General features: G+C 44.9%; 1 protein-coding gene across 6 annotated transcripts; it reads left to right on the top strand.

The window, feature by feature from the left end:
• Positions 1-858: 858 nt before the first annotated feature.
• On the top strand, positions 859-18541 carry SDR42E1 (short chain dehydrogenase/reductase family 42E, member 1). 6 transcript variants are annotated; one of them, XM_055299706.2, is made up of 3 exons: positions 859-911; positions 11409-11502; positions 12068-18541. In XM_055299706.2, the coding sequence occupies exons 2-3, from the start codon at positions 11435-11437 to the stop codon at positions 13179-13181; spliced, it is 1182 nt and encodes a 393-aa protein (XP_055155681.1). In that variant the 5' UTR covers positions 859-911; positions 11409-11434; the 3' UTR covers positions 13182-18541. The 6 variants fall into 6 exon arrangements, with proteins under 6 accessions (XP_055155681.1, XP_055155678.1, XP_055155679.1 ...); XM_055299703.2 differs by having other exon boundaries at positions 859-982; XM_055299704.2 differs by lacking the exon at positions 859-911 and adding an exon at positions 1034-1404.
• The last annotated feature ends 1096 nt before the right edge of the window (positions 18542-19637 follow it).

The raw sequence follows: 19637 nt of genomic DNA, 5'->3' as shown, positions 1-19637 counted from the left end.
ATATCCTAGGACTTGAGTTTGTCCTTGTGACTGTGTATGCTTAGTGAAAACTGAGCAGTAAATCATGCAACTGATATGAACCTCTCTGAGTCTGCCTTTGGTACCAGATCTATCAGCAAGATCAGCACATGAAGTCAAAACTTCCATCCTCCAAGACACTAAAATGAAATCCTCTCCAGCCAGGGGTCCATTCCAGGACGCATGTCCACACACGTGTACAGTCTGCAACTATCCACAGAACCACACTCATGATGAGGAGACAAAAGATGGGCCTCAAAAGGAGACCTCTGAGTGAGGATGCCAACTTTCCTTTCTGCATTCCTTGGTTCCTTCAGCAACAAAGATTAGTCTTGGCATCACTGCCTGCTTGGCAACCAGAACAAAGAGAAATAAGGAAAATTAGGGACACAGGAAAACCTATGGGCACACATAGATGTGGAAACTCAGAGATAATAGAGACTTAAAGAGATACATGGAGAGTGAATATTCTGTCTCCCTATAGAGCCTTTTCCATCATCCATCCACCCAAGCAATGCCGACCTGAGTGCCTATTTATCAGGCACTGGGCTTGGCCTTGGGGATAAACAAAGATGGAGGTGAAAGTCTAAAAGCAGACACTGGAGGTGGGAAGAGCAGTTGACGTGGCCCTAACAGTGTTCCCACCATGGCGGAACGCACAGACAAGGGACGTGGGGGAAGACGTGGCCCTAAAAGGGTTCCCGCCACGGCGGAACGCACAGCCAGGGAACGTGGAGGAATTTATGATGCGAACCTCCTGCTACCCCAACGCCGGTGAAGGTGAATGAGACACCTGCGCGTCATAGAGACGCCGAGACCTCCAGGCTTCCTAGAGAGGCCCGGAAGTGGCTCCAGGAGGCAGGTCCGACGGCTCTCGCGCCCGGGCTGTGGCGGTAGGTAGCCAGGAGACCTGGGCCTCTCTCCCCCTGCTGTAGCCGTCTGCCACGCCCTTGTTCCTGCAGCTGTGAGTGGGCCTGGGCTGGGGTTGGGGGGCCGCCGCCCTTCCGCGGAGACCTTGGGCCGCCTCGGCCTGGAACGCGACAGGTGGCGGTCCCGGGGGTGGAGGACGGTGGTGAATGAGCAGGGTGGCGGGAAGGAGCATCCCCTTTCAGGTGTCTTCCTGATCCCAGGGGACCCGGCGCAGCTTGGCTTTCTAGAATGTCGCCAAGGCCTCAAACACTGGCTCTCCGCATTTTTTGTTTTTAAGGACATCGGGGCCCCAAGCTCCGAACTTCCCACAGGTGTCTGGCTATACTTGATTCCTATCTTTGATTTTCTGCACATTTGGGAGAACGATTACCTCCTCTTTATGACTTGGTTCTCGTTTCCCACTTAAAGTGGCAGTGACTGGTTCCCATTTAAACTGCATGTATTTGTTGGGAAAAGGTAAGTAGGTTTAAACAAAACCTTATAGGCTAGTCATAGTACCAGATGAACCAGATGTGACAGAAATTGTGGAGGTGGAGTGAGCCCTGAAAATCTGAGATGGGTCTCAGTTCATTTAGAAAGTTTTTTTTTGCCAAGGTTGAAAACATGTACCCATGACACAGCCTCAGGCAGTCCTGACGACATATACTTAAGGTGGTCAGAGCCCAGTTTCGTTCTACATTTTAGGGAGACATGAGACAAGAACAGATGTAAGATGAACATTTTTTTCGGTCTGGAAGGGCGAGACAACTGGAAACGGGGAGGGGGCTTCCAAGTCATAGGTAGGTAAGAGACAAATGGTTGCGTTATTTTGAGTTTGATTAGCCTCTCCAAAGGAAGCAATCAGATATGCGTTTATTTCAGTGAGCAGAGATATATGAATAGAATGGGAGGCAGGTTTGCCCTAAGCAGTTCTCAGCTTGACTTTCCCCTTTAGCTTAGTGATCTTGGGGCCCCAAGATGTATTTTCCATTCACAGTGAAAAGATAACGACCTAAGTGAATCTGTATTGTCCCAGCCTTAGTGTGCAGCATTACACGTGGTGGTTAAGAGTCATACAGACCCGACTTCAAGTGCTGAACCCTGCCCAGCCCCTTATGACCTGCATAGTCTGTGGGCAAGGTTCCTAACCTCTGATCTATTTTCCTCATTTCTGAAAGCTGATGATAATACTAGTAACAACCTCAGAAGATTGTCCTGAGGCTTAAATGCTAAACCTTTAAACTGCCTGTATTAATCCATTCTCATGCTGCTAATAAAAACATAACCAAGACTGGGTATTTTATAAAGGAAAGAGGTTTAATGGACTCACAGTTCCACATGGCTGGGGAAGCCTCATAATCATGGCAGAAGGCAAAAGAGGAGCAAAGTTACGTCTTACGTCTTATATGGTGGCAGGCAAGAGAGCTTGTGTAGGGGAACTCCCCTTTATAAAACCATCAGATCTTGTGAGACTTATTCACTATCAAGAGAACAGCATGGGAAAAACCCACCTCTGCAATTCAATTACCTCCCACTGGGTCCCTCCCAGGACATGTGGTAATTATGGGATCTACAATTCAAGGTGAGATTTGGGTGGAGACACAGCCAAACCATATCATTCCGCCCCTGGCCCCTCCCAAATCTCATGCCCTCACATTTCAAAACCAATCATGCCTTCCCAACAGTCCCACAAAATCTTAACTCATTTTAGCATTAACTCAAATGTCCACACTCCAAAGTCTCATTTAAGACAAGGCAAGCCCCTTCCACCTATGAGCCTGTAAAATCAAAAGCAAGTTAGTTACTTCCTAGATACAATGGGGTTACAGGTATTGGGTAAATACACTCGTTCCAAAAGGGAGAAATTGGCCAAAACGAAGGAGCTACAGGCCCCATGCAAGTCTAAAATCCAGCGGGGCAGTCAAATCTTGAAGCTCCAAAATGACCTCCTTTGACTCCATGTCCCATATCCAGGTCACACTGACACAAGAGGTGGGTTCCCATAGTCTTGGGCAGCTCCACCCCTGTGGTTTCGCAGGGTACAGCCCCACTTTTGGCTGCTTCCAGGGCTGGCGTTTAGTGTCTGCTGCTTTTGTAGGTGTGTGGTATAAGCTGTTGGTGGATCTACCATTCTGGGGTCTGGAGAATGGTAGCTCTCTTCTCACAGCTCCACTAGGCAGTGTCCCATTGGGGCTCTGTGGGGTGGTTCCAACCCCACATTTCCCTTCCATGCTGCTCTAGCAGTGGTTCTCCATGAGGGCCCCACCCCTGCAGCCAACTTCTGCCTGGACATCCAGGAGTTTCCATACATCCTCTGAAATCTAGGCAGAGGTTACCAAACCTCCATTCTTGACTTCTGTGTACCCACAGGCTTAACACCGCGTGGAAGTTGCCAAGGCTTGCGGCTTGCACCCTCTGAAGCTACAGTTTGAGCTGTACCTTGGCCCGTTTTAGCCACAGCTGGAGCAGCTGGGATGCAGAGCACCAATTCCCTAGGCTGCATAGACCAGGGGGGCCCTGGACCCAGCCCAGGAAACCATTTCTGCCTCCTAGACTTCTGGGCCTGTGATAGGAGGGGCTGCCAAGAAGTTCTCTGACATGCCCTGGGGACATTTTCCCCATTGTCTTGATTATTAGCATTTGGCTCCTTGTTACTTATGCAAGTTTCTGCAGCCAGCATGAATTTCTCCCCTGAAAATGGGTTTCTCTTTTCTATTGTATCATTAGGCTGCAAATTTTTCAAACTTACACTCTGCTTCCTCTTGAATGCTTTGCGGCTTAGAAATTTCTTACCCCATATACCCTAAATCATCTCTCTGAAGTTCTGAGTTACACGGATGTCTAGGGCAAAGACAAAATGCCATGAGTCTCTTTGCTAAAACATAACAAGTCACTTTTGCACCAGTTCCCAACAAGTTCTTCATCTCTGAGACCACCTCAGCCTGGACTTTATTGTCTATATCACTGTCAGCACTTTGGTCAAAGCCATTCAACAAGTCTCTAGGAAGTTCCAAACTTTCCCACATCTTCCTGTCTTCTTCTGAGTCCTCCAAACTGTTGCAGCCTTTGCCTGTAAACCAGTTCCAAAGTCACTTCCACATTTTCAGATATCTTTACAGTAGCACCCCACTACCCAGTACCAATTTACTGTATTAGTCCATTCTCATGCTGCTAATAAAGACATTCCCAAGACTGGGTAATTTATAATGGAAAGTGGTTTAATGGACTCACAGTTCCACATTGCTGGGGAGGCCTCATAATCATGGCAGAAGGCAAAGGAAGAGCAAAGTCACATCTTACATGGTAGCTGGCAAGAGAATTTGTGTGGGGAATTTTCATTTATAAAACCATCAGATCTTGTGGGACTTACTGTCATGAGAATAGCACAGGAAAGACCCACCCCCATGATTCGACTACCTCCTACCAGGTCCCTCCGAGGACACGTGGGACTTACAGGAGCTACAATTCAACGGGAGACTTGGGTGGAGACACGGCCAAACCATATCACTATGTAACCCATAATAAATAATAAGTGTAGCCATGGTTGTTGCTGTTTTTATTTTAGGGAGGAGGAAACAGAGGTTCAGTGAATTGCCTAGGGTCACACAGGGAATTGGTGGAAGAGCCAAGTCTAATGCCCAGATTTCCAAACTGGGAGTCTTAACCCTTCATCACTGCTACTTGTGCCACATGGGAGAAGATGGGCCACCTCCATTCATTTTCTGTAGGAACTGCAGGAATCACAGTGAGGTTGCAGAATGTGTTAACAGTGAAAGCCCTCACAGGACTCAGGTCAGTACCCAGCGCTTCAGGTAGGGGCTCTGCACACCCTCAAGTGCTGCTGCATTAAGATGAACTGTAGAGTCAGATGCACCTGGGTTATCGGTACAGCTCCCTGCTCTACCATTTGCTAGCTGTAGGACTTGGAGTTAGGCACTTTGTGTCTCTGACCTTCAGTTTCCTCATCTGTAAAATGGAATTAACAAATTAGTACTCATCTGAGAGGGTTGTGAAATAATTCACAGACAGAGTATTGCACAATGCCTGGCACAGAGAAGTGCTTAATAAATGGCAGTTGACATTACTTCAATTTCTTGATATAAATTCAGTTACTTGATATTACTTCAGTTTATAGACGTGGCAAACTGCTGACCTAGTGAAGAAGAAAGCACAAGTTTAGTACTCCTTGCAGATAGGACAGAAAGAGGCATTTGAAGAGCTTGCAAAATGTTCACCCCATTTATATTTACTGGGTCTACAATCTGCTAGATATTCCTTGTCCCTACAGATAGTGCCAGTCTGTGCTCACATGGCATTTAAACTGTAGCTTGGGGAACAGATGGGAAATACCAATTACAAAATTATTTCATTTCTTTTGTCATCAGCACTGTGAGGAATTGCAAGGCCCTTGTGCCACAAATATCTAGGCAGAAGTTTAGGTAGTGGAACACGATTTGAAACACCTCAGGTGATGACCCTGAATTACAGACAGCTATCCTGCTACCTAGTTATATTCAAAACCCTGCATAAATGCCCATATCTATTACGAGTATACTGGTTTTTACTTAACTCTATGCGCTTAGGTAATTTTCTTCCCAGGTGTGTTTGGCCTTTTGGTTTTTTGTTTTTTTTTTTTTTTTTTTTTTTGGGATGGAATCTCACTCTGTTGTCTAGACTGGACTGTAGTGTTGCAATCTCCGCTCACTGCAACCTCCATCCCGCAGGTTCAAGCAATTCTCCTGCCTCAGCCTTCTGAGTAGCTGAGATTACAGGTGTGCGTCACCACACCTGGCTAATTTTTTCTGTTTTTAGTAGAGACAGAGTTTCACCATGTTGGCCCAGCTGGTCTCAAACTCCTGACCTCGAGTGATCCACCCACCTCAGCCTTCCAAAGTGCTGGAATTACAGGCGTGAGCCACTGCACCCAGCCCCGTTTGAATTTTATATGTCACATCTTTTTATCTGTATCAGAATTCTTCTCCTTATCCCTCTAACTGCATATTTATTTTTATTGTTTTGACTTCCTTATATTAAACACAAGTAGATAATTTTCAGATCATGCATGGAATTTGAATAGCACCATTTCGTAAGCCCCCTAGCATCAATATATTTGCCAGATCTCAATATAATAAGATTACAGTTATCTTTTACCTCTGGTCAGCACTTGTACAGTGATTTAAAACACGTAATCATGGGGTTATACTACTTGGAGATATTTTTTATCTCTCTTAAAGTAAATACAATTTTTTATTTTTATGGGAACAGTCTTAAATTCTCGCTGTTCCATACTTTCTATTGGTGAAATGCTAATGACACTCATATTTCTATGTTGCATTATAATACCAGAGGGCAAGTAGCACAGTCATCTTGAACTCATAGGGATGAAGGAACTGTGTGCATAATCAAAGGTTCTTATTTCTGATCTTTAGCATTTAATTAGGTCTTTTAAAATGTAAAGTACTCCCAATCATCTTTTATTAGTTTTTTCTCATAACTTCCCTTGAGATGTCAACATTATTACCGTCGCTTTACCTTAGTATTCTCAAGAGGTCAGGTGTATTTTTAAATTTAATTTTTTTTTCCTGTTTGTAATTAAGTTTTTTTTTTTTTTTTTTCTTGATCATGTGCTTAACTTTAACCTGTATCCACTAAAATGACTGCCCAGGTCAGATGTAGCCCTCCCCACCAGGGGAGAGCAATTACTGAACAAAGCCACATTTTGGAAGGACCTTCAAGCACTTGCCATTATAAAGGCAGGTCTGAGTGCCCACACCTAGAAGGAATCAGATAGAAACTAATCAATAAAACAGAAGCCACAGAGTAGATGAAAATCGGGCAGCTGGTTGAAGAACAACTGTATATTCTCTTTTCTCCCTTCTGGCTTAGCATTCGTGAGAATTTTGGGTGGGGGTGGGTCTGCAAAATGCGTTTGCTGAGGTTTTTCTGTGCTTATCAATGTTGGGGATCAGGAAGGGAGGAGGTGGCCCCCAGCAGTGCAGCAGATGGCTACTATCCTGTGAAGGCTTTACTGGCCTGGTGGATAAGCTTCTTCCTTGCTGTTTATCTTGTTAAGTTATTAATTTTTCCTTACCTTTCTCTTCTGACCCCCCTGATCAGGTCAGTTATACAAGTTTTTGCCTCAGATCATTCTGAAACCAGTTGGAAGGTAATGGAATAGCATCACTAGGCCTGGCAGGTTTCTGAAGCATTAATAATCCGAAGTTGTATGTTCCTTCCTTGATTAATGTGCACATGAACCATGATTGACCTATGGTCTTGTGACTGGACTGGAATGTGTAATTTTAAAACCAAAGACTAATTAAAGATAGGTATTTCCGTTGGAATTTTTTAATTGGGCTTTTGAAGGCCTTGTCCATTTTCAGAATTCCTTATGGTGGAATTCTTACAGAGACATTAAGAAGATCTTAAATTGTTATCTGGCATCCTGTTTGTCAAAACTTTCAACCAGACATGAACATTTCCAAAACCTACTGTTTCAATTAATGACATCACCTTCCTCAAAACATCATCTGGGTGCAGCGCACTGCCACCTCCTGCAGTTGTTCACCAGCCCTCACCCTGATTTCACCTGAGCACACTGGCCTTTTGTCCTCAGTGGTAACCCTCTAGTCTACAGCCACATCTCCCTTACCTGGACCCTGGCCCATTTCCTCCTCCAGGGGAAGCCTTCTCTTTCACAAGTACCAAGGTGGCCCCAACAGTTCATTGCTGTAAACCTACAAAGGCTTATGTTGTCTGCAGAATGGAATTCAATTAGCCAGGCATCATGGCACACGCCTGTAGTCCCAGCTACTCAGGATGCTGAGGTAGGAGGATCGCTTGAGGCCAGGAAATCAAGGTTGCAGTGAGCCGTGGTCACACCTCTGCACTCTAGCCTGGGCAACAGAGTGAGACCTTGTCTCAAAAAAAAAAAAAAAAAAGAATGGCATTCAAACTTTATGGAAGGGGACAGAAGCCTGTCTCCAGGCTCACCCCAGGCTGTCTTTTCACCCTCAAGCATCAGCTCCGTGCTTCAGTTTGCATACTAGCCATGGCGGACTCACCATGTTAGCTGCCCAGCACAGCCTTCCCTGCATCTGATCCATTTATTCGTGGTGCACTCCCACCTGTGATTACCTTCCTTTCAGCCTACCTAGATCCTCCCATGGGCCCTGTAGCGCTAAAGCTCACTCTCCCGTGATCTCTTCCTGATGTGCCCTGTCAGAATCAGTCTCCCCACCCCTCACCTTGGTTTCCCACCGCACTTTGTTTATACCAACGTTATAACAGTAACCTTATTTTCATGTTTTTTGCCTTTTCCTTTTGGTATCTGTAGAAGCCTCTTTCTTATTTGTAAGCTCTGGAAAGTAGGACCTCTGTCTCGTTTGGGTTTGTATCTTTCATTTCATAACCCAGCACTTTTTAGGAGATATGTTATTGAGGCAGGAGAATGGCGTGAACCCGGGGGGCGGAGCTTGCAGTGAGCCGAGATTGCGCCACTGCACTCCAGCCTGGGTGACAGAGCGAGACTCTGTCTCAAAAAAAAAAAAAAAAAAAAAAATGGCAGTATTAATGTCTTGCAGAACAGCAGCTCTTAGGCATTGCAGAGCCCTGGGTAATTTGTGCCCATCACAATTTTACTGAATTGGATATATTTTAGAATGTTCAGAATCATCCATAGATTCAACAAATATTTATTGAGCATCTACTATGTTCTGGATTCTAGTAGGGACACCCCAGAAGGCAGAAGACCTCAGTTCTCATAGAACTTAACATTCTGTGGGAAGGAGATCAATAATAAAAAGTAAATAGTTTTAGATAGATAGCAAAATATTCCATGAAGAAAACAAAGCAACATTTAGGCTACAGGCAGCTGTGTTAGCTAGGGTGATCAGAGAAGCCTCTCTGAGGACTTGTCAGCAGACCTAAATATTGAGAAAGAAGCTACCAGAAAAGGACCTAGTGCATGGTGTGTCACACTGAAGTGAGAACAGGAGCTAGTAATGAGCTCAGCATCTTCAAGATAAGAAAAGTCTGTACAGTTGGAGCACAGAGTGCCAGTAGCAGAAGAGTGGGAAATTGTGACCAGGTCATGGAGGTGAACGTGGGAAGTCTGTATTGAAATATCAGTAACTGATGTGTACTGTGTTGGGAAATAGCGTTCATCATGAAGGGTTATGAGTACACTAAAGAACAGAATTGACTGCATTTGGTTTTATGACTACTCTAAATCCAAATGGGAGTGTTCTGCACTCAGAAAACAATAGAATCACAAGGTCACTGTTAGGTACATTGAGGGAGAGCTGGCACGTTCATTCTTCATGAATTTTCCTGAAAGCACAATCATGGCAGTTGCTTAATGGAAGCTTGAGAACTCATCAGCCATCCTCTGCCCCATTTTACTCAGTTTCCCTAGTATTTCTCACTCTTCTCCATACCCTCAAGCCACTGAGACAGTCACTTGCTGAACCTTGTCTTCACTTGTCACACTGACTGATTCTGCATGAGTGATCTGATTCGCTTCATTGGCAGTCTCATACACTCACACAGGTATTCAGAAGAACTTACAAAACTCTTTGTAACCCTGTGGTTTTGAGAGATGTAGTCATGTCATGTGGAAATGTGATAAAATAGTTGAATTTCTAAACTCTGGAGTGTGAAAAAAGGGCAGCTCAAGGAATGACATCTGTGGAGTGCCCATACGGTGTCAGGTGTTTTGTTGGACATTTTTTGCGCATTATCCCATGCAGTCTTCATGCAGGCTTATTATAAGCTCCACTTTTAGATGAAGCAGCAGGTTCAGAGTGTTTAACACATATGGTAAACACACAGTCCAAAATCACACAACTGGTAAGTGGACCCCAAAGTCCATTCCCTTTACATTTAAGACTGTGTTTAGTGGTTAAGAGTGCGGGCTCCTGGGACCAAACTGCCATCGGGTGTGAAGCCAGGTAAACTTGGGCAAGTTTATTTACTATCTCTGTGGTAATTCTCAGCTGAAAAACAGGATCTAATAGTACTTTCCTGGTAAGATTATTAAAAGGATTAAATAGCTAACATATACATAAAGCACTTAGCATGCTGCCTGGCCCTAGTAGTAAGCACTAGGTATGTGTTTGTTGTTATTATTTCCACTGTACCGTGCTGCCTTTTTAGAAACTTTAGCATTCCTGTAACATAGCACAACACACAACCAGACAGAAGAGAAAAGTGAAGTCTAGAGAAGTGTCTTGGCCAAAATGGTTATGTGTAACCATTTAAGGGTGGAGGCAAGACGTCTTCACTGTGTATTCCTGTCCCCCATATTTTTTCTTTCTTTGTGCATGTACACTGACTTCACACTCATAGCCTCTCTGCCATACAAGCTCCTCATCCTGCATAGCCCTAACCTCTGCTGCTCCCACTTCCCTCCTGTCTCCACATTCTTGCATGTTGAAGTCTACTTACATGGTGTGGTGGCTGCAGTCGTGGGTTACTGGCTGGGAAAGAGAAATGGTAGGGCTCTTGATTGCTTGCGGTCTGCAAGCAATGGGTTCACGCCATTCTCCTGCCTCAGCCTCCCGAGTAGCTGGGACTACAGATGCCCGCCACCATGCCCGGCTAATTTTTTCTATTTTTAGTAGAGACGGGGTTTCACCGTGTTTGCCAGGATGGTCTCGATCTCCTGACCTCATGATCCGCCTGCCTTGGCCTCCCAAAGTGCTGGGATTACAGGCGTGAGCCACCGCGCCTGGCCTCTCTCCCTCTTACATGGAAGGAATTGGGTGTCGTAGTTTTTGCTTATTTTGTTTTGTTTTTGGGAGAAGGGGGCCTTGGAGCCTTGAAAGAAATGCGGGGAGGGCCACAGAAGAAGAGGGAGAGAGAAGTGGGACCCCCAAAGGCACTGAGCGCTTGTACTTTAAGTACTTGCAAGATTTGCGGTGGGGGAGGTGGGGCATGGTTTGCTACATAAAGGAGTTTTTCCCCATATATATATCTATTTTTAAGTATAGGGTTAATAAAGCAGTATTAAACCATGCTGCAGTGCAAAATTTTAAAGAAAAGATGTTGGGAGCTTCCTTTAGAGTGCTCTCTAATTTTCTGATGCATGGGGGGGGCGCGGAATGCCTCTTCCTACCAAATTTGAATCAATTATTTTCAAAAAGGCTGTAATCATTTTCAAGAATTAGCAATAATGCCTTATGTTTGAAACATTTTTTGTAGTTCTCAAAGCACTGCCAAGTACATTCTCTTATTTAACCTCCACATTAACCTTTCTAGGTGGGAAGAGCAGGTATTACTGTCCCCATGTTACATCGGGAGAAATTTGAAGCCCAGGAACTGAAGGGAAAGTAGCTAAATGACACAGCTGTGACTAGACCCGGGCCTTACCTTTTCATTCTGCTATAGCGTATTGACTTTCTGTTTTTGTGAGGTCAAAATTAGGGAGAATGACATTTGCATTTGGATCAGTAACAGTGATGCATACTTCTTTCTTACAGGTCCAGTTATCTTTTGACTGCCACATATGGACCCCAAAAGACCTCAGAAGGAAACTCTCCTCATTACAGGAGGAAGTGGCTATTTTGGTTTTCGGTAAGTGTATCTATAAAATATACACATGGAATTATTTTACTGGTAGTTGCCAGAATCTTTCAACCCTGACAACAGAGCAGACTTTTACTTGTTTGTATAATGTCAAACCAGAAATGATCTGTGTTGCCCACTGCTCAGACATTGCAGCTGAGAACTACAGGTATATTTCACTTAAAGAAAAATTGTTTATAAAGCCATTAAATTGGGAGGGGTGACTATTCACATCACCAAAAACAATTTTAAATCATAGCTGTTCTTTCACAGTTATGTTATTATTCACAAATATTCCAAAAAATAGATAGTGGGCCCTAGAACCAACGGGGAAAAATGCCACCATTCTTTGAAGGTAAAGCCTCTCTCTTTGTAATTTAAGTAGATGAGAGGATTCTCACTTTTGAAAACTTGAAGAAGTGAGCCTTGCACCAAGGAACATGCATAGTGAGGGGCTCAGGATGAGCCAAGAAGACTTGGATCAGCCCCACCTTGATTGGTAAATTACTTTATACACTTCCCCTAGGCACAGCTTAAGAGTGACTTATTCAACGTTTACTGTTTCTTATTTCAGCCTGGGCTGTGCCCTGAACCAAAAGGGAGTCCCTGTGATTCTGTTTGACATCAGCAGCCCTGCTCAAACCATTCCAGAAGGAATCAAGTTTATACGAGGAGACATCCGCCACCTGTCTGATGTAGACAAAGCCTTCCAGGATGCGGACGTCACTTGTGTGTTCCATATTGCCTCTTATGGTATGTCAGGGCGGGAGCAACTCAATCGAAACCTGATCGAAGAAGTCAACATCAGGGGCACAGACAACATCCTCCAGGCTTGCCAGAGGAGAAGGGTGCCCAGGTTAGTTTACACCAGCACTTTCAATGTCATCTTTGGAGGTCAAGTTATTAGAAATGGGGATGAATCTCTGCCCTACCTGCCTCTTCACCTCCACCCTGATCACTACTCTCGGACAAAGTCAATTGCAGAGCAGAAGGTGCTGGAGGCGAATGGTACACCCCTGGACAGAGGTGACGGTGTCTTAAGAACCTGCGCTCTGAGGCCAGCTGGCATCTATGGGCCTGGAGAACAAAGACACCTTCCCAGAATAGTCAGCTACATCGAGAAGGGTCTGTTCAAGTTTGTCTACGGGGACCCCAGAAGCCTGGTTGAGTTTGTCCACGTGGATAACTTGGTGCAGGCTCACATTCTGGCCTCAGAAGCCCTGAGAGCTGACAAGGGCCATATTGCCTCTGGGCAGCCCTACTTCATCTCAGATGGCAGACCCGTGAACAACTTTGAGTTCTTCCGGCCTCTGGTTGAGGGCCTGGGCTACACATTCCCATCTACCCGCCTGCCATTGACCTTGGTCTACTGCTTTGCTTTTCTAACAGAGATGGTTCACTTTATTTTGGGTCGACTTTACAACTTCCAGCCCTTCCTCACTCGCACTGAAGTTTACAAAACTGGTGTCACACATTATTTTAGCTTAGAGAAAGCCAAGAAAGAGCTAGGTTATAAGGCTCAGCCATTTGACCTCCAGGAAGCAGTGGAATGGTTCAAAGCCCATGGTCATGGCAGAAGTTCTGGAAGTAGTGACTTGGAGTGTTTTGTTTGGGATGGGCTATTGGTCTTCCTCCTGATTATAGCAGTTCTCATGTGGCTGCCTCCTTCTGTGATTCTGTCTCTGTGAAGGAGGGGCCAGAAATAAGGTGATCACAGTTGGCTGAGATGGTTCACAAGAAACATGAGTTTTAAAATGTGTGCAGTGATATCTGGTGCCAAACATTGGCTCTTCAAATTGCTACTTAAGAATAGGTTCTTGGATTGAATCTTTATGTCTTATTTCCTTGCACTAATCCAGATGGGAATGAAAAAAAAGAAGCAGAGATTAGTTTGAAATTTGATTTGTTATGTCCTTCTGTTTTAGGTGGGTACAATAGAAGTCAGTTTGGAGCCATGGAAGTAGGCTTAGTTGAGTTGGAGATGCCCGTTTTGAATTTCTTAGAAGGCAAGATATACTTATTTCCATTTTATGCACTCTGCATCTACCTAAAACCTCTGACTGATGTGGGAATGGCATAACACTATGAGGCTTGAAAGCGTATGAAAAACACCAAATTGGCCCAGATCCCTAACAGAGCAATCCTCGAGGGGATGGTGGCTATTGCTGGAGAGGCATTAGCTATTCACAGAGTACGTTTTAGGTGTTAACTTTTGCCCTTTGTGATATCAGGGCATTATGCTCGTGTGAACACATGGTAATGTTTGATGTTGAGGCCTTTATTCTACCTCATAGGATTCTTTTGAGGCTAAAATTCAAGCATACAAAGTGGTCCTCAAAACACGTAGCCATTCTTTATCAGAATTGTCCTGGTACATTCCTTATGAGGGCTTTCTTCCTTAGTGTTCTCTTTAGAGGGCTATTGCTACTGGACTTTCTGCAATGTCTTTGGGTGTGCCCTCAAAGCCTGCAACAAGTGTATTTGGATATACTCTATTTGTAAAGTTTAGGCCTCTAAGAAGGCCAAAAGGAAGCAACTACAAATGTGATGATTAAGGGAGTCAATCAAGCTGATGCCATTTTTAGCTTAAAAATAGAGCAGAGCTCTAAACTCATAGACGGGTTTTCTTACTGGGAAGAAGTTTAGCTCTCTGAAGACAGCTTCCAGTGAGGAATGTATTGAACAATGGCAGCACTGTCTGGCCACCCACAAAGTGTTACAGATGATCCAGTTACACTGCTGCATAGGAACCCAAGTGGAAAGAAGACAGAGTCCATGTCTGTCCATGGCTCCAGCTACAGAAAGGATAGGATGGGAACATTACAAGGGGGACACATTACTGTGGAAAGTTCTGCTAGCGTTACTCTTGAGAGTATCTATAACATACAAATAGATGAGCAATCCCTGTTGAATGCTGCCTGGATATTTTCAGAAAAGCTCTGAACTTGATATCAGAATACCGACATCATGAATATCGTGTGTGGCCTTAACCAAGGAACAGAAGCCCTTTAGAACTTAGCTTCCTCACTTGGGAGCTGTGACTGACTGCATTTGCCCTTTCTATAAACCCACCCACCTCATAGGGTTCACTGGAAGCATAAAGCAAGATGTGGTGAAAGTACTTTTAATATAAATTGCAGCATCAGTATGAGGTGATGGTAGTGATCGTTTTCAGGAAAACGTGTTTGGAGGCTTTTCTGTCCTAAAGAAGCTTTTGCATTAGCCTGGGGTTAACGCATATGAGCACCTGCCATGTATTGTTCTAGAACTGCTTGAATATCTTCATCCCCAGAGCAGGTCATTCCAGACAGCAGGGTGGAAGCTGCATTGTCCTTTATGACTTGGCCTCAAATGTCACAGTGTCATTCCACAGTATATTGGTTATACAGGTCAATCCTATTCAGTAGGGGAAGGAAATACACAAAGATATTTCCGTATTATACCGGCAGACGGAGATGGTCAAAGGCGATCTTGGAGGCTGAGCTCTTGGCCCCATATGAGTCATCCTTCCTTTTCCATGAAAGTTTGCCCGCATTTCCAGCCACATAGCTTTCTCTGCCTGCTTCCTGCCAGAAGGATTTTAGGGGCCCAACGGCTGTGTTAACATTTTGCACTATATCCCTTTCCATTCAAGCTGGCAGTGGTACTAGGAACATTATTTTGAATGTGTCACCTGAGTCTTACTGCAGTTCACTCACAAAAGCCACACCCACAAATCTCTGAGCCACACCCACAAATCTCTGTGAGCTTCTGCTCAGACTGCCAAGGGACAATACGCTGTGCTTCGTAGAAGCCTTACTGTCTGAACAGCTCTCTGGGGTGCCACATCAGGCCTTTCTGAGATCTTAAAAAGATTTTATACTCACAGCCACAAGCATGTACTGTCGTTTCCACAGTCTCGTGTGTTTACACAGGTTAGCCATATTCAGTGTGGGAGGAGACTACACAAGGACATGAATACCAGGAGGTGGTGTCAATGGAGGCCAAAGTGGAAGCTGGCTACCACATTCCTGCTTCCATATCTCCCCAATTCTGTTACTGTCTCCCACCCCAGCTTGAAATGGTAGATTTTCTCAGTGCTCATTCCTTGTCCCTGCTCTAATACCATACTTTCTCCCTAGGTGAGCTCACCTAAGCCCATGGCCTCCATTTCCATCTCCTAACCCAAATATGTACTACTAGATGTATAGTTCCAGACCACTCCTGGGCTCCAGACTCAGTACTTCTGCAACTCCACGTGGATGTCCCACATGCACCTGTCAGCCAATGTAGCCAAAGTGGAATTCATAATCCTCTCCCACCCCAAATTCTTACAGGACTCCCTTCCTTAGTAAATATCTCCATTACCTGCTGAATTTCCCATCCCAGAGATCTGGGATAATCCCTGACCCCTGCCTCTCCTAAACTTGACACACCTAGCCCATGTTTAAGCCAGTTGATTTTTACTTGTAATCATGCCTTAAAACTGCCCATGGTATAGGTGTACGTGCTCTCCCGTAGATTCCAGTAGTAGCCCATTTGCTCTTCCACCCATATCCAGACCCGCCTTCCTTCAGTCCGTTCTCCACATGCCTAGCCCCGAGAGTCTATAAAGGTGCAAATCTTTTGTCACTTCTCTGCTGAAAACTTTCCTTAGGTTGAGAATCTTTAACATGACCAAGAGGCCTTGTCTGAACTGGCCCCTTCCCTATCTCTGTAACTTCATCTCACATTATTCTGCCTTCTCTGCCCCAGTAACACTGACCTTTTGTAGGTTCCTGGGCTCCAAGCTTCTCAGGCTCCCTGCTCCTCCTTTTGGCCTGAATAATGTTTATTTTGTGTCTCTTGTTAAGTCTCCTTCTAGAGGCCTTCCCTGATGCCAGCAATTTAGGATTGGTCCTCCTGCTACAAATGATGCTACAGGCCTCTCATAGCTTCCTGCGTTTCTTAATAGCATTGCTCATAACCGTAAACATTTGTACGGTTATTTGTTTAATGCCTGTTAGCTCTGAGGGTGGGAACTTTGTCTTGCTTACTGCTATACTCCTAATGCCTGGCACAGTGCAGGAGTTCAATGAGTATTTGTCCAATGAATGCTGTTTTCCCATCTGCTATGGATGAACACTCTTTTCTAGCACACAGATAACTCACTGTTTCTAATCTTTTGGAGACTGGGGAAAATAGCCAACCTACACTAGAATTGTGGTAACTAAGTCAAGATTAGATGAGGTCTAGTAAGTAAGGGAAGTCATTGTCTATATGATCTGATGGGGTATTAAAGCTATAAGGTGGTCAGGGAATGGAGGAGGAATGTGGGCCAAGTGATTTGTGCTCCCTCCACATCTCAGCTGAAAACTCACCACTTTAAAAGACTTAGTCTGTTTCCTGAAAGGGAGCTCCCCTTCCCTTCTATGGTCAGGAGACGCTGCAGTTAAGAAATTCCATTTAGTTCTAGGGTTCCCAGCTGCCCTCACCTTGCCTCAACCTCAGATTGAATCACTCAGCCCTGCCTAACACAATAAAATTATGCTCACACTTGTGCACTTGGGGATGCACTCAGAGGTCTGGGCAGAAGCCACCCAGCACTGCTACCTCACCCATGGCTTCTGAGGAGTGTGTGGGTGGTTATCCATATGGCTGATGGAGGGTCGCAATGAAGGAAGGATGTGTGAGCAACAAGGAGCCCTGTATTGGAACCTAAAGGTGATGCTCAAACTGTTCCCACCTGCAAAAAGGAAGAGGGGTCTGGAAAGCCTGTTGGAAGTACTTGTTGGGTGTCCTCAGTGCTGTTTCTGGTGACAGGGGCAGACAGTGCCACATTACGAGCAGTAGCAGTTAGTGGAGGGTCAAATAACTCATTCTGGCACCAAATTACCTATGCTATGGTGTTTCTCAAGCCTAGGGAATAGGCCTAGGGATTCTTTTCAAGAAAATGTTTTATTTTCCTCACCCACCTAACATGGTGTATAATAGAGGCAAGTGTTGCTTTGTCATAGATTGTTGGGGCTGCTTCTACCTTGTATTGCTTTCCAAATCTCCGGTTCACTCAGTCTTACAAAGACAGGGTAGAAGTTGCCTGCAGAATGCCACGCCCCAGCTCTGACCCAATTAGACATCATTATAGGGCCACTGGTGCCCCTGCTGGCTGGCCTTGGAAGCCAGCACCAGCAATGTTATTAAAATTTTCACCAGCATCTCTTGCTTAGAGATGGCATACCAGGTTGTGTGCTGTTCACCAGCATCTCTCACTTTAGAGAACGATACCCCATGCTCCTTTTTGATGACAAAAAGTCCCTCCCAGCCCTTTCGTGGGGCTGACCTCCATATGCAGGCCTGACCACTCACAAGCCTTCCATCCTTCGGCTACACTCATTGGGCCACAATGGGCCAGTCAGCGTCGTCCTTTCAACCTTTCTCCCAGAGCAGGTTTAGAGAATCCCTTTCCGCTAGGATTGCTTCTCTGGGGAGGACAGGCGCTTGGTGCTGCTCCTCTTCAGGGTCCTCTTACCTGAAGGAGAGGTCCGAGTGCTGATGATGTTTGGGCTGCTGGGTCCAGCCGTGTGTTAAGAAGAGCCAAAAAATGGAGAGGGAGGAGGTCCTGGTGACTACACTGGGGTTCCATAACGCTGCCTGCTAGACGCTCATCCTAGATCATCCTCTCACGTGAGTCGCAGTTCGCTTTCTTTCCTGCTTAAGGTCCTTTAAGTTCGATTTTTCTCCAGGAATCACAGCATGTCCTGGTGTGCCATGTCCAGAATCCACTCCTGGGTACAGGTGATCCTACCCCGTGGTTTCCAAAGGCAGCCTCTCCACTCACCTCTGTGCCCTCTTTCTTTCAAACGGGGGTCGTCTTTTGGTCCCTGGGTAATTTAACATTTGCTGGAGTTTTTCTTACAAAATGAGATTGATTTCCTTTTCTAGAATCATGTTTATTTGAATTATGTTTATTCAAATCATGTATATTTGGACCCAACATACCTTTAAGCAGTGTAATTCAAACTCTTGTTTTATATGAAAATTGTTTGATGAAGTGATTTGCTCCCCAGAACATAAACACCCCATGAGAGCAGGAACCATGTCTGTTTTTTCTACTTCTATACCCTTCATATGCCCAATAAATGCTTGTTGACTGGGTGAATGCACTTATCAGCCAGGTGGTCTCTTATCTGAGATTACAGCTGATTCCCCAGTTATTGCCGCTTTTACACCTGAGACTCCCAGCCTGAGCCAATAAGAACATTCAAGGCCTAAATTTAAAATGCAGACTCCAGAATGATGACATGTACAATGGCAGAGTAGCAAGCTCTGGAATTGTTCCTTTCACTGTAACAACCAGAAAAGCAGGGGGGCAGGGGAATGATCAGAACCAATGATTTCAGGAACTCCTTACGTCTATTTTACCTGGATATACAGACTCCAAACTCTTCCCTGATGCTTCTGATTGAGAAAGTCTGTGTTGGTTGGCAATCTGCACCCTAGGTGTTTCTTACCTTTCAACAAGGAGGTGAACACTGCTGCAGGATACTAAACACTGGCTCCCTTGCAAGATGCTGAGAGGCTCCTGACTTCTGCTTGGCTCTTCCCTTTGCAGTGCTTTGCTACAGCAGGTGCTCAGTACAACTTTGCTAAATGAATGAAGGGGAAGATGGGACTCGCCAAAGGGCCTTGGATTCAAGTGACACCCCACCTGCTCCTTTATGCAGGGCCCAGTTCTTTGTTGACACTGACAAGCACTGCCACATCCCAGTGCTGACTTTTCTAGCCAACCTGGAGCCTCTTTTTCTTGAGCCAAAGAGATTCTTTGGCAACACATCTTGTTGTGCCTGGTTACCTGATCTTTTAGTATAAAACAGCCTTTTGCTACTGAAAATCAAACCAGAAATAGAGTCATCCAGTCCATGGTATCTCTAAGCTGTGCACATTCATACCATGTTACCCTTCTGTATTTTAGAACCTGGGCACACCAGGAACTCATTGAACTCAAGTGGAGTTCATAATTACTTGAGCTCATTGAACTCAACTAATTATGACTGAGGCCAAATCTAGTTCACTACAAAGAAATTGCATGTAGCTAAGTGATCCAGGCAAGTGTCTTTCAACCAACAGGGGATTTATCAGCAGTAATTTGCAATGTTTATTTTTAACAGCTGGTTAAAGCATGCAAG

The sequence above is a fragment of the Symphalangus syndactylus genome, chromosome 11 (genome assembly GCF_028878055.3).
Source record: "Symphalangus syndactylus isolate Jambi chromosome 11, NHGRI_mSymSyn1-v2.1_pri, whole genome shotgun sequence".
NCBI lineage: Eukaryota > Metazoa > Chordata > Mammalia > Primates > Hylobatidae > Symphalangus > Symphalangus syndactylus.
Note: the sequence above shows the minus strand (reverse complement) of the source record. Positions and strands in the feature narration are given on the sequence as shown.